Here is a 16350-nt window from a genome sequence, read left to right on the forward strand (position 1 = left end):
TCCCCTAAATAAGGGACTGAAAGAGACTGGACTTCATTTCTCGGATGGGACCCCATTGACTTCCATAGGACAAAATCACTATGGAAGCCAATGGGGTCGCATCCACTGTTTGGTTACCCATAGTCTTCAAAATATCTTATTTTGTGTGCAGCAGAAAGATATTCATACAGGTTTGGAACAACTTGAGGGTGAGTAGGTTAAATGATGACAGAATTTTCATTTTTGGGTGAACTATCCTTTAAAAGGCGCTTCAACCTCCATATAAATTGTTTTCCAGACACCTAAAAGTGAAAACACTTTACAATGAGATCTCATTTGATAAGATTAGTTAATTGGCTAAAATGAACCCTCATTTAGCAATATATTTTTTACAGCATTATAGATCATAAAAAAATTAAATAAAATGCTATAAATGATAGGCGTTTGTTCATTGTTAGTTAATGCCAACTAATATATTGTATGTTAACAATGAAACCTTACTGTAAAGTGGCTGTTTACACATAAACCAGTGCATGAATTACACAATCTTACAAAATAACAACAATACGGACATGCCTTGGCTTTCTAAAAAATAAAGGTCCTGCACAATATATATATTATTGAACTAGGCTATGTTTTAGAAGAAAAATACTTCCGTCTTGCAACGTCATGTTCAATTCAATGTTACTTGTCGTTTCTTAATTAGGCTACTTGTGAAATTTTCTACCAACTTCTGAGTGAATCCGACATAATTTTTCATTCATTCAGTGTGTTATCAGATTGAAAGGCTCTCAAATATGTTGAATCCGTTATATATGCAATAATCTGGTTGTAAAAGAAGTTGAAACCACTTAGTCATCTAAAAACATACTTTGCTTCTGTAGTAGAGCAAGCACAGATTCACTTATTTAAAGGTATGCTGGGCGAGACTCTTTTCAGTGGATGGTGGTTTCCCCCGTTCAGCTGCTGAGGCGAGCAAACCAGAGGGAGAAAGCGAGTGCATAAGTAAGTGCCTGGACAAGTTATGCAGGGGTGTTACCCGGGCAACCGCACATCCTGTGTTCATTCACTGGATAGGGCTGCACAAAAGACACTGGGCTCCTACACAAATCCACCTATCGCCATTCACCAAGACTGACGCAGACGCACAGCTGCATCTTTCTATCTCAGAAAGAGCACTATGTGTTTTCTGCACCCTCAAGGGTCTCAGAACCAAAACCACAGACTCATTCCCTCAACCATTCTTCTCCCGCATGCTTCAGGATATCCGCCTCTCTCTTTAAACGCACACTAATGTCCATTAAAGCCCCGCACTCTATCAGGAGAAGTGGAAGCTGTGCTGCTATGCTGCTGTCTGCTGCTCTGCACAAAACTGCTCGTTTACTATTTTCAGCGCCAGGGGTTTTTAAACTTGTTGATGCCAAGGAAGGAACCTCAAATATGACGTTCCCTTGCAAGGAACAACTTTGCTAAAATATAAAGAAGGCTATATATTTTTCATGTTTTAAAAATTAACTTTTATATTGTGTGACATAGAAATATTGTGATAATAAAAAGAAAACATTAATATATATATATACATACAGTGAAACTCGAAAAATTAGAATATCGTGCAAAAGTTAATTTATTTCAGCAATTCAACTTAAAAGGTGAAACTAATATATTATATAGACTCATTACATGCAAAGTGAGATATTTCAAGCCTTTTTCAAGCAATTTTGATGATTATGGCTTACAGCTTATGAAAACCCCAAATTCAAAATTAGAATATTTTGAAAAGGTTTTCATGTAAGGCACAATCATCAAAATTATAACAAATAAAGGCTTGCAACATCTCATTTTGCATGTAATGAGTCTATATAATATATAAGTTTCACTTTTAAATTAACTTTTGCACGATATTCAAATTTTTCGAGTTTCACCTGTATATACAGTATATATATATATATATATATATATATATATATATATATATATATAATATATATATATATATATATATATATATATATATATATATATATATGCATGTACAGATATTTATTGTATTTTATTAAAATCAATATTTTAATCAAATCTGAAAAGTTATTGTTAAAAACAAATGCTGTAAATAGAATAAAATGATATATATATACAGTGTATACAAACTTCGACAGCACTAACACACACACACACACACACACACACACACACACACACACACACACACACACACACACACACACACACACACACACACACACACACACACACACACACACACACACACACACACACACACACACACCAATTCATTTAAATATTGTGACATTAAAATAATACAACACAAACCAAATTTACTGTTTCCATAATGTTATTTTACAAAAATTGTGTGAATGCCCAGCACCCCATGCAGCCCCATAGCCCTAACTGCCTTAACCAATATGTATAATTTTGGCTTGTTTTGGGCTTTGTTTGAGCATTGAATTATGGGTAGTGTCAGTGAATGCACATCAGTTGACCTCTAAATCCGAGTGCATTATGAGTACAAAAAAACTGAACTATGGGAATAGCAGCACAAAATGAAATACACCAACAAAATGAAAAGCAGTATATATGTATTTTTAGTGCTGGGAAAGTTACACAAATTTCATAATTTTATTCTATTTAGCATTTGTTTATATATATATATACACTTATATATAAATGATACTGCTTCAGTATATACACTGCTTTTTCTGTGCACAATGAGGATGGTGGCATCGTTTCCTTTGAATCTTTTACCCATCAGCATCGGCACGGCGTGCTTAGGATGGGGTCGTTTTTAGGGACCACTGGGACAAGACAAATGGCGATGGGGCGTCAGGAACGGTGTTGAGACCATTACAAAGAAAGCCGTTTGATGCCGGCAGTGTGCACTAATGATGAGTGTGCTACCAGCTAAACATTAAACTCACATTTTATCACCCTATATTCACATTCTCTCTCTCAGCACTTCCTCTCATAGCCAGATACTCAATCTTTATCGCTCCTCTTCTGTCCCTCCTTTCTCACAATACTTCATCCTCTTTTAGAGCACCCATCCTTCAAGTTCCTTCTTTTCTCTCTCTCTCTCCTCCCCCATTACGCTTTATAGTTTCTGATGCTGCTAGCGCTGCCACCCGGAGAGATGTGACTGTAACTGCGCAGGACCACCGATTCAAAGACGCCCGGCTGGCGGGGCACCACCGCAGAACCCATGTTTCCTATAAACCGCTCCGTCCCAGCAGAAACAGCTTATCCCTTAAATGAATAATCCTGTTATTCTGTGCATCTGTGATCTCCCCTGTAGCTCGTGGTTTTATAAAGGCTACTTAGCAGAGGGAACAGGGGAAGTGATCTTTATATTCAGCATGGGAAGGAATGCAACTGATTTTACAGGGCTACAGTGTGATATGTAAATAACAAATAGTTTATGTGCCTTATTTCGAAAGAGAATGTACTACACCTCGTGTCCTTGCTTCATTAAAAAAGACTGTGATTTAGGGATAGATACAAACTCTGTCATAATTTACTTACCACCATGTAATTCCAAAACCTGAGGTCTTTCTAACAAAAGAAGATATTTTGAGAAGTGTTCGTTGTGTTTACAATAGAAGTCAATGGTAACCAAAATGGTTTGGTTTCCAACATTCTTCAAAATATCTTCTTTTGGGTTTCTGCTGAAGAAAGACAGTCTTACAGGTTTGGAATGATATGATGGCGAGTACATGATGACAGAATTTTTATTTTTAGGTGAATTACCGCTTTAAACTACATTTTTTGTTGACAAACAACATGGCTGTGGGGGTCCACCACCTTCAAACCAGCAAAAAATATACCAGCACCAGTATAAACAAGTTTGCTGGTATGTTCAGCAGGGTTATGAGAGATTTATTGTGTGTTTGTGGCTCAAATCTCTGGCAGGACATGACCAGCTGAATAAATGGCCCGTGTTTCTTTAATGGACACATGGATGAGCTGTTTTCATTTCCCAAGTCCTGCTCGGTTTAGCGTTCTGTCAGGTATGAATGTGCTGGTGAAAATGAGAGTGGGAGAGCATTTTCGCTAAGTGTGTGTTCATAAAACAGGGAATAAATACAGAAGTGTTAGATGTCAGTGCTTGTCAAATTTTGTACAAACATGTGCACAAGGGTGTAAAACCCATCGTTGCTGTGAGGCGAGATGGGTTTCATGAAAATTGTCAAGAAATGTCAAGGTCTTATTTCAACTCAAAAGCAAAGGGAATATACAGTATATATATGCAGAATATTAGGGGTTGAACGACTTCAGATTCGACGTCGACTAGTCACTGATGATGTCATAAATGAACAAATAAGCCTGAACCTTGAGCTGTGACTCGAACACGGGTCGCCTTGTGCACAACTATAGCATATGACACAGAACAGCTTATTTTTTATTAGTTATTTTGTCTTTGGGTCTTTGTATTTCTCAAAGATTTCTGCTCAACAGATTTTCCTTTTGCGATAATATAAAACTCTCCTGATATTAGAATTTACAATTACAGAAAAATAAAATAAAGCATATTTCGTTACCTTTTGGAGCTTGGAACTGTTCAGTTTGAGTAGATGTTTCATACCATCATCACTGTCCTCGTCAGAGCTCATTTCCCAGTACATTCAGCATTTGGCTCATATTCGCCATCTCAAAAGTATTCTCAAAACTATCATTTTCAACATCTTCAAAATCAGTATTTTGATCACTGACAGCTTCTTCACCAGATCCACCATCAAGTGACAGTGACACTAATATTTGATTGCGTTCAGTACTTGCTCTGCAGCAAATCGCTGAAACATTTAAAGTTTTGCTGAATATACTTCCTATTTACTTCCTGAATATACTTTTATTTTCTGCCTTTCATGAGTGAAACGTCACTTCATCATTGTGTTTCATACATTGCCATCTTGTGGAATAAAGGTGAATTGCACTTATTTAGTCAACAAAGATTCAATTATTGTTGTGCAGATAAAATATACTTACACTGTTACACACCTCGGGTCGTTAGCGACCCTTTACAGTTTTTTGTTTACAAAAAAATTAAAGGGAAAACAGGCATTCTTTAAAAAAAAAATGTTTTTCTTGTTATATTGTTTATAATGAATTGATTGAGCAATACTAAGAAGGTTGATGTTTTAAAAAATGAATAAGGAAGAGTGTGGTGAATGAAGTCCTGGGTCACTTCAGACCTGAGGTATTTCTAAGGGTTAACTGTTGGAAACCATAGACAGTATATAAGATGGACACAGCGACCCCATAGATTTCAACGGAGAAAAGTGAAGCCCATTTGAAGCACTCACTTCCTGATCGCCAGGCGTACTGCGCAGGCTCAAACTGAGCTTGGTGACGTAGATGTGACGTGGGTCTTCTAGTAGCTGTGCCGAGGGAAATCTGAATCATTCCCTTCCGAATCTCGCAGAGACGGAGAGCGTGATTATAAGTTGTCAATGAGCTAGCAGCATGAGCAACTTTATGAATCTCTATGGGCTTCTCCCTTGACTTTATGTCTCCACGTCCCCCCGATTGCTTGCGAGCCTGTCCGCCGGTCTATACGGTAATTTCTCTACAGTGCGACAGAGAGTCGCGTGGGTATGACGCAATCGTTAGCCTATTTTTTACAAAAACGGCTTCTACGAAGTCATAACGTAAGATACAAAGTAATGGAGCCTTTTATACATTGTCGTGTTTCTTTAGAAATAAATAATGGACAAATGGAGTCTTTGGATGCCTCAGATGTAAAGTTATTCGCTGTCAAAGTGACACAAAAATGAATGGGAGTCAATGGAATGCTAACAGCAGGTGAAGTTCTGCTACAATGGCGGCGCCCGCGGAGGCTTCAGTTTCCGGCGGATGGATTACCCCCTTGTTGGAAACAGAGCGTAAAAGTGGACTTTAAAGATTTCTTATCCTGTTGCGCCCTCTATAGGCCATGATCAGTGACTAGTCGACGTCAAGCTTAAAGCGGTATTGACAGAGCATTAAAGTTGACTAGTCTGTGCAAATTATAGAATGTTCTGCCTTTTTGTACGTTAAAATTGATGATTTTCATTGTGACAATGAGATTTGTGCTACATTTCAGTACTATGAATTTAGCTGGGAAATTCTGTTACACTGCATAAAATACAAAACATACTATTTAAAAGTTTGGGGCCAGTAAAAATTTATTTTATTTAGAAAGGATGCATTAATTGCCTGAATAGTGACAGTAAAGACATTTATTAAGTTACAAAAGATTAAAAATAAATTATTTTCTGGTAACACTTTACAATAAGGGTTTATTAGTTAACATTAGTCAACTACCTTAGTTAACATGAACTAAGAATGAACAATACTACAGCATTTATTATAGTTAATGTTAATTTCAACATTTACTAATACATTATTAAAGTCAAAGGTTGTATTTGTTAACATTAGTTAATGCACTGTGAACTAACATGTACAAACGATGTACAGCTGTATTTTTATTTATTTACAAACATTAACACAGATTAACTAATACAGTAACAAATGTGCTCATTGTTAGTTCTTGTTAGTTAATACATTAACTATGTTAACTAATGAATCTTATTGTAAAGTGTTACTGATTTTCTTTTGAACTGTCTATTCATCAAATAATCCTGAATTTTTTTTATCATGGTTTTCAAAAATATTAAGCTGCACAACTGTTCTCAATGCTGCAGTAATAGGAAAAATGTCTTGAACACCAAATCAGCATATTAGACTGATTTCGGAAGGATCATGTGACACTGAAGACTGGAGTGATGATGCTGTAAATTCAACATCGCCATCACAGGAATAAAATAAATTTGTACATATTATTAAAATAGAAAAAACAGTTATTTTCAATAGTAATAATAATGAAAAATATTATGGTTTCACCGTAGTTTTGCATGAAAGACTTTCAAAAACATATATATATATTTTTTTACAGACTCCAAACTTTTGAACAGCAGTGTCATTTCTGATTGTTTCTTATCATTTTGATGTTAAATATGACCCATACATTTCTTCATGAGATTCATTCAGTGTAGGCCTAAATAATAAATACAGTAAACACACTCGAGGGCTGGAACAGACAGCTATAAGTGCAGTGAATGTGTGTATGTGTGTGTGTGTGTGTGTGTGTGTGTGTGTGTGTGTGTGTGTAAGGCTTACGCTCTTGGAAGGTAGTGAAGAGTATACGGAAGCGGGTCCTTCGGCTGCCCTCGTCGGCCCACATGCGAACCACTCCCAGCGCAGTCACCAGCATGACGTCGTTGGCCACCGTGCTGCAAAACTTATTCCTCAAGTCTTCCACCGAGCTGCTGCCGTCGTACACCGCCACGAAATTACGTTTACACTCATTGGAGTTCTGCATCTCGTAGTCTAGGAAACGCAAGTAGATCTAAGAGAGAGGGGAACAGAGCAAAAAACACAGACTCTTACTCCCATTGGAAATCTATTACTTCTAACACACTGGGATTTCCACACAGGAAATTGACACTTCTGTTGAAATAATATTTTTATTTCGACAATTTCAACACACCCATCCCAGATGTCATATCAATGACATCTAAGATCACCTGGTAAACTGTGTTTGCTTCAACAACAGATCTCTGTGGTCAGAAAAGCCTCAGGTTGATGATAATTACGAATTTGCGATGATGAGCTCTCGGAGAACGGCAATAACCTGCACATCTACTCACGCCAGCTCCTTTGGGCTCTCTAAAAACCAGGGAGGTGTTAGAACGAACCATCTGTTCTCCTCTCACCCAATCTAACCCTAATCAAGCTTACTTCACACCTCTCCTCAACCAGACTCCCATTTTCACTGTTTGAATATTAGAAAATTCTGTCATCATTTACTCACCCTCATGTCTTTCCAAACCTGCATGACTTTCTTTCTTCAGTGGAACATAAAAGGTGAGTTTTTGAAGAATATCCAAAATAGTTTCATAAAAGTGTTTCATATTATTTGTGTCACTTTCCAATGCTATTACTACTAAGTCAGCATGAAATAGAAAATTATCATATCTGATTTCTAAATGCATATTATTGATCTAATTAATTGTGAATGATTTACCCATGCATATGTTTAACATTTAAAAATATTGCAATTTTTAATCAAAATATCATCCAAACATCTAGTCCACTTAAACCCCGCCCCTTTCTTACAATTGACTGCAAGCTCACATTCATATCTGCCTTCATCCAATCAACAGCCGACGCACTGTAAAAAAATAAAAGTTCCTGCCTTAAATTTTTAAGTACAATCAACTTGGATGTTTAGGTTATTTCAACTTAAATTACATTAAAGTGACTAAATAAATTGAGTTGAATCTGGTATAACTTGCATATAACATTGCATAACATATTTTGATGAATTTTCTTTTTTAATAATCTGTTTCACTTGGATGTGTGTTACAGTACGAAAGAAAAGATCAGTCGCTACTTCCGTTACATCCTGACATTAAGGTCTACAATAACTTTGTGTGACCACAGGTCATGATAGTAGCAAGAATCTATTAAGTTGTCAAAAAATGTTTTATCATTCTTTTATCTTGTCAATGAATCAGTTGACTGTTCACAAAACCAGTCTGAATGAATCATTCATAATGGATTCTGTTCTCAACTCACAGATTTGGTCACAATGGTTAACAGGTCACTGAAGAAAAAGTCTATCAATGAAAAATCGGTTAAATTTCCGACTTTTCCATACAGGGCTATAATATGTCTTCAGAAGATCCAAACGGCTAACTTTTATGATACTTTAATGATGGTTTTGCATCCTTTTTGTAGCTTTAAATCTCTCATTTCCATTCATTGTAATTGCATCGAAAAAAGAGAGCACAACATTCTTCAAAATTTCTCTTTGTGTTCCACACAAAGTCAGTCAAACAGTTTTGGAACAACATGAGGGACAAAATGACAGAGTTTTAATTTTAGGTATACACTGCTAGAGTAACCCTCAACATGATAAACCAACGTTAGCCTATTTGACAGAATCAAACCTTCCAAATATTAGTACAGAATGTTCTCCTTTCAGCAGGTGGAGTTTGCAGTATAAAGCGAGGTGATTTTACATTTAATGAGCACTTGGTGTTCCATTATGACAAGTAAATGAAGCACCCCAGTTCAAGCACTGGGTAAAGGCTCACGTGTTACTCAACAGCTCAGTAAATCTTCTCTCTGTTATAGCATTTCATTCAACACATTTTCCACTTTTATAGGGGGACTATATATCGATGTGTCATGCCAGTGACATTGGTTGGTTTGTCCTTGCCACCCACAATATGCTCACACCTACAATATAAGTAATGAATGTGACACCGTAGTCTTTCTGGAAAGCTGCGGTGTGTACAATCTCTCATCCTCAGCAAAAAAGCATGGGGGCGTCACCAGCAATACTGTACATAAACCCAACTCACTCACATCTGGACAAATGAAACATAAAGAATGAGGGTTTCCAATATCCTCAGAGAATCACATGAAGACGAAAGGAGACTCACTGCATATGTGCCAGCTTGTTAGCACTTTTTAGTCACATTTCACTAGGAGGAATATCAGGAATGTGTGAGACAGTAATTAGACTGAATTGATTTCAGAAAGTTGCCCAGATCAGTAAACGAAGCATTAGGGAACCTGGTTATTAAGATAGACTTTCCTATTAATCTAACAATCTTAGGGCAGCTGAAAGCAAAATCCAGAAACTGATGCTGAAAGTGCATCCACTGACTACTGAATAGCCAATCACTAACAGTGCCTTATAAACCCTAAGGTAGAGGAATGTATAATGTGATAAAAGCAAATATTTAATCAAAAGATTTGGGCGGTCCTCAGATCAGTCACAGTAGTCTTATCATTGCACCCTAATTAGTCGTGCTTGCTTTTAATTTTTATATTTTCAACCCCAAAAGTTTGACACAAAACTCATCCGGCACCATCTGTGCTGCTCACTGAATAATATGTGTACTTGTGCTGAACGAGGAAAAGTGTGCTTTTAAGTGATCAGACATATGGTTTCTTTATCACAAACAAAACAAACAAAACAAAATGATCAATTTATGACCAATATACAGTCAAACCAAAATGTATTCATACACCAGATATACATTTTTATATATTTTTTAACTAGTGGGTGCAGGACACTAGTTAATTTACTGTAGTGATGATAGCAAAATAAAGTAAACTATGACATATTATACCCAAAAATTCTTCATACAGTGGACTACCAGTAAAATGTATAAAAATGTGGAACCCAAATTTATTCAGACACTTTGACTTGACCATGTTTTGCTCAAGTGTTTTTTTTTTAAATTGCTAATGCGACCTTTTAACACCACAGACTGAACAAAATGAAGCATTGCTTGGTAATTGGTTGACCTAAATTTGATATTATCTAATTGTGTACTAAAATTTAACAGCTGACAGCTATTCAACCTAATTCATTTGTGAGACCGTCTAAGGATACATTTACACGACAAAGATATGCTTAAAACGGAGAAATTTTTCCTTTGAGCTTTCCCGTGTACAGACGACCCCATTGTCAAAATGATCCCCATTCACACGGATCCACGAAAATGACTAAAAACGCTGTATTCTGCTGCCAGGCCATTAGATGCCGATGAAACACAATAGACTGAACACGTAATTGTCACAGTGTCTTGTGTGTGGTTCCCTGGGTGTCCACTAGAGGTCTCTTCCCCATATCGTCACCCACTCATCATGAACTGCAATTCCCATAATCCTTTGTCTGCACTCATCATCTGTTCATTGCACTCAGCTGGTTCTCATCATCCTGTTAGTTCTGTGTATAAATACCCTGTCTGTGTTAGTTCATGTCATGGAGTCATTGTATTGTATGTCACACGTCAACGCCAAGGTCTGTTTCTAGTCTGTTCTCGTTTTTGTTCTTGCTTGTTTTGTTTATTTGTATCTGATGGATTAAATGGTTTTCGACACTGAGATGGATGACTACGATTCTGATTATTTGGACTACGACTCTTGCATGGACGACGACGATATGGGGAAGAGACCTCTAGTGGACACCCAGGGAACCACACACAAGACACTGTGACAGAACCTCCCCTCTACGGAGCGGCTACCAGACGCTCCATGACAGAAAACAAGACAACACAAGAGTCCAAGAGGAAGGTGGAATGTGAAAGAACCGAGGGAGGGATGGGAAGGCCAGGACCATGAGGGAAACAGGAACACGAGGTGACGACTTAACAGTCGGCCAGGGCGAAGCAGACGACCCCTCGGGCGGCCAGGGTGGAGACGACCAGGGCGAAGACGACCACTCGGGCGGCCACGGCGGAGACCTTCCCTCAGGTGGCCAGGGCGGATCCGGCTGTGCAGGCGGCCGGGACGGGGCAGGTTCTTTGGGTGGCCATGGCGGAGACGACCAGGGCGAAGACGACCACTCGGGCGACCACGGCACAGGAACAGCAACAGACACCACCGGCTCAGGAACAGCAACAGACACCACCGGCTCAGGATCGGCAGGCGTGACGTGAGGCTCAGGATCGGCAGGCGTGACGTGAGGCTCAGGATCGGCAGGCGTGACGTGAGGCTCAGGATCGGCAGGCGTGACGTGAGGCTCAGGATCGGCAGGCGTGACGTGAGGCTCAGGATCGGCAGGCGTGACGTGAGGCTCAGGATCGGCAGGCGTGACGTGAGGCTCAGGATCGGCAGGCGTGACGTGAGGCTCAGGATCGGCAGGCGTGACGTGAGGCTCAGGATCGGCAGGCGTGACGTGAGGCTCAGGATCGGCAGGCGTGACGTGAGGCTCAGGATCGGCAGGCGTGACGTGAGGCTCAGGATCGGCAGGCGTGACGTGAGGCTCAGGATCGGCAGGCGTGACGTGAGGCTCAGGATCGGCAGGCGTGACGTGAAGCTCAGGATCGGCAGGCGTGACGTGAAGCTCAGGATCGGCAGGCGTGACGTGAAGCTCAGGATCGGCAGGCGTACCAGTCCGCCGGGGCGGGGCCGGCAGGGCGAGCAGCTCGGCCGGGGCCGGCAGAGCAGGATGCCTGGGCGGCGCGTCAGGGATGGCAGTCACCTCCGGGAAGGTCTCTGAGTTAGGAGCCACCGGACAAGTCCTTGAGCAGACCCTTCTCCTCCTCCTCCGTCTCCGGACCACCGAACTCGGGACCACCAGAACTGGGACCCCCGGACTCAGGACCACCTGAACTGGAACCCCCGGACTCAGGACCACCTGAACTGGGACCACCGGATTCGGGACCACCGGAACTGGGACCACCGGACTCGGGACCACCGGAACTGGGACCACCGGAACTGGGACCACCGGAACTGGGACCACCGGAACTGGGACCACCGGAACAGGGACCACCGGAACTGGGACATTCACGGAGGAAGTCTTCCTTCTCCTCCGTCGTCCCTTCTGGCGAGGTGCTGGTCCAGGACGGGACAGGACCTGCGGCGAAAGGTGTTCTGGGCTGCGCGTCACCGGATCGTGGTCGAAGGAAGACCGAAGTAGAGACTGATTTCGGGACTCACCTCTAATACTTCCTCCTCTGCAAGCTCCACGGGTCCCCGAAAATCTGGCCAGACTCTCTCCTCTAAAGGACTCTCTGTCGTCAAACGAAAAGTCCTTAGGAAATCTGAGCGTCATGGCCTCCTCCCTTTGTCGAGCCACAAAAACAAATGCCTGCAAAATGTTCATGCTGCTGGATCCATTTGGTGATGGAGTCATTCTGTCACGGCCGATAGCAGAGAATTGGGTGGATCCAAATGCAGCAACATGATAGTCAGGGCAATCCAAATCGTCGTCGTCCATGCAAGAGTCGTAGTCCAAATAATCAGAATCGTAGTCATCCATCTCAGTGTCGAAAACCATTTAATCCATCAGATACAAATAAACAAAACAAGCAAGAACAAAAACGAGAACAGACTAGAAACAGACCTTGGCGTTGACGTGTGACATACAATACAATGACTCCATGACATGAACTAACACAGACAGGGTATTTATACACAGAACTAACAGGATGATGAGAACCAGCTGAGTGCAATGAACAGATGATGAGTGCAGACAAAGGATTATGGGAATTGCAGTTCATGATGAGTGGGTGACGATATGGGGAAGAGACCTCTAGTGGACACCCAGGGAACCACACACAAGACACTGTGACAGTAATACGCATGTGCATGACGTCATCGTCTTCAGAGATTCACGCTTTTGTTGTTTACACAGAGACCATTTTCAAAAACTTGCACTTTGAAACGCCCTTTGGTTTTTCAGGCACCCAAAACGCAGCTGTCGTGTAAACAAACGGCCAAATGCATAAAAAGTTTTACGTTTTTAGTGAAAACCATGTCGTGTAAACAGCCCCTAACGGCCATAAACTAGATACCCAAAAACCATTGAAATATCAACTGATATGATAACTCTTGTCATATTTTTTTTACCATTTTCTAAACTATAGCGAATAAACCGTAACTGCGATAACTATGGAACGTGTCTGAATACATTTTGGGGTTGACTTTATATATACAGTATATATATACAGTATATATATAGGCTATATATATATATGTAACCCCTCCACCCGGGTCCTTCTCACCCCGCTCCGTGCGGGTCTCGAACCCGGGTCTCCGGCATGAGAGTCAGGCGTTCTAACAAGGAGGCTAAAGACTGCAGCCTCTAGCGTCTATTGAGATCAGAGGAGTGAGGTTTTACTCGCACAGCAACTACTAGCTGGCCTCCGTTACATATATATATATACATACATATACTGGGAATGGTGTCTGGCCAGCTTCAACATTGTATTGTGAGTATTGCATAAGGACACCACTCTTGAGAAAACGCAAAGCTGTAGCCTTTAAAAAGTCAATCTATAAAAATTATCTGTGAATCAGTAAAAAAAGACTATATGAATTAAAACCTCCTGTACCCCCTCCATCTGAAACAAGCCCCCTCCAGACTCAGAAGAAGGCTTGAATGCTTGAGTACAGTCTAATTATCCAGTAGAATAATTGTATCTCAATAACTCCGCTTTGTTTTCCTACCGCTCCTCTGGAAAAAAATGAGCCAGGGCTGCCTGACACCGAGACACCGACCTCTGGCCAGTTGGGGACTGCTGTCTCTTCAGGGCATGTGGATGTGTTTGAGGTGTTGTTCACATCCCTCTCTATGCTGACTTATTAGTCTGCATCTGCTGACGTTCCCATCGGAGCGGAGAGGACAATCAGAGGACCGGCTGCAGCCCAGAAATGCATGTGTGGATGAATTGCTGCGAACACATGATGATGTAATACACCCCACCCCCTTTTCTTTTCCTATCAGTCAGTAAATCAAATAAGAAACCAAAATATGAGATGTACAGTACATGTCTGGGAGGTTATTCAGTTGTGGACTTAATTGGATGAGATATATGAAAGCCTGCGAGAAATGTGGGGAGGACAGGCATTTGAGGAACAGTAGCTGGTGTCTAGAGGAAGACTGAAGACACGACGCTTTCCCTGCCATCTGTGCTCCAAACAATCATTCCTGTGAGATTTCAGAGCCAGACAAACATGACACTGATCCAGAGCTGCTACAGAAAATGATTCCAATGAAATGGACAATATTACACGTGTATGGAGATGACGTGTAGTTATATGCACATTACGAGAGACGTTAACAGGAGGACAAGTCATTTTAAGGCAAGTCAGTTCGTTGGTAAAAGGCATTCAATAAGAAGTTTTGCTGAAATATTATAAACATTTGAAAAATGCAGACTCCTTGACTGCGTGTCAAGGTCAATTAGTCTCTCAAAATATCAGATCATTTGAACTTTGTATGACAGGGTAAGGTTAGGTTAGGTTGTGAAATGTCACATGAAATGTCAATGTCAATAACATTAATGAATTAATCATTTATATAATACATAAAAAATACATTTTACCTTAAATTTGCAAAAATACATAAAATATTTATATATTATAAAAACATACACCTCCATTTAACAGTTTGGAGTTGGTAAGATTTTTAATGTTTTGAAAAGGCGTCTTTTACACACAAACCAAAATTGCATTTCACTGTTTTTATTTTAGATAACTCTTTACTATTTTAATATATTATAAAATCTAGTTTATTCCTGTGATGGAAAGTTGTATTTTCAACATCATTATTCCAATCTAATCTCATATATTCAGTCTAATATGCTGAATTGCTGCTCAAGAAACATTTCTTATTATTATCATCAATGTTGAAAACAGTAGCGCTGCTGAATTTTTCCCCCCAGTAATTTTTGATGTATAGAAAAAAAACATGATAAAAAAAAAACAAATCTAACATTATAAATGTTTTTACAGTCACTTTTGATTAATGTAATACATACTTGCTACTGTCAATAAAAGTATTGATTGCATAAACAAACAAACAAACTTACTGAAACCAAACTCTTAAAAGATAGAGTACATACAACTATTTTATTCAAATTCATATCTAGATTCGGATTCCGATAAAAAAGTGACTGTTTTTTTTTTTACTGAAAGGGGGGAATTCTATTTTATTCCGTCATGATTACTTCCAATCATTTTTCTGTGAGTGGTCCATATCCTCTCCCGTAAACTACCTCTGCTCACAGTCTGCTGAATAAATACTGGTTAATCAACACTCTCTGAAGTAACTGGAGGAAAAAAGGCAAAGTCTTCATAATAAGCATTGTGTACAGATTCATACAAATGCAATCATGAGTCATAGCGCTGCAATTTTTAGTCTCCCTTGAGCAGTGCTGGTGGATGATAAAAAGGCTTGAATATCTGTGTGAAACGGACAAGGGCATATGCTTTTGATTTGTGCCTCTGGAAGGACATCAGATCTACAAAAATCAATTTCTGAAACAATAAATCACATTAAACACAAATATTATCACCGAGCCATGGCAAAATACACATTTCTGCTCTCCAGTCAACACTGCTATCTAAAGATATACAGGAAATGGAGACAATTTATTGTGTTTGGTCATATGCTACTGATCAGTTCCACAGGTAACTTGACGACTCTGGGCAAACCCATCTGTTCCAGCTGAAGTGTGTTTAGTTTGATTGATGATCTCCTTTCCCCGCTTAATATGCAGGGCATATACTGTACTTTTTTTTTATAAATTAATATTTTTATTCAGCAAGGACATGTTAAATTGATCAAAAGTGACAAAATATTAAGCAGAACGCACCACACAACTGCTTATAATAATAAGAACACTGAATTAGAAATGCTTATTGAGCAGTAAATTATAATGATTTCTGAAGGATCATGTGACACTGAAGGCTAATGGCTGTTGGCTGTTGATTTTTTAAAAATATATATATATATTTTTAAACTGTTCTTTTAAATTGTAATAATATTCACAATATTGCTACTTTTAC

At 39.6% G+C, this 16350-nt stretch overlaps 1 protein-coding gene across 1 annotated transcript in view; it reads right to left on the reverse strand.

The window, feature by feature from the left end:
• neto1l (neuropilin (NRP) and tolloid (TLL)-like 1, like) overlaps positions 1–16350 on the reverse strand; it is a 90409-nt gene that overhangs the window by 9848 nt on the left and 64211 nt on the right. The window contains exon 6 of the mRNA XM_079601684.1: positions 7150–7378. Coding sequence (XP_079457810.1) covers positions 7150–7378 — 229 coding nt within the window. The remainder of the gene's footprint in view (positions 1–7149; positions 7379–16350) is intronic.

Source organism: Phoxinus phoxinus (assembly GCF_949152265.1).
Source record: "Phoxinus phoxinus genome assembly, chromosome: 24".
Classification (NCBI taxonomy): domain Eukaryota; kingdom Metazoa; phylum Chordata; class Actinopteri; order Cypriniformes; family Leuciscidae; genus Phoxinus; species Phoxinus phoxinus.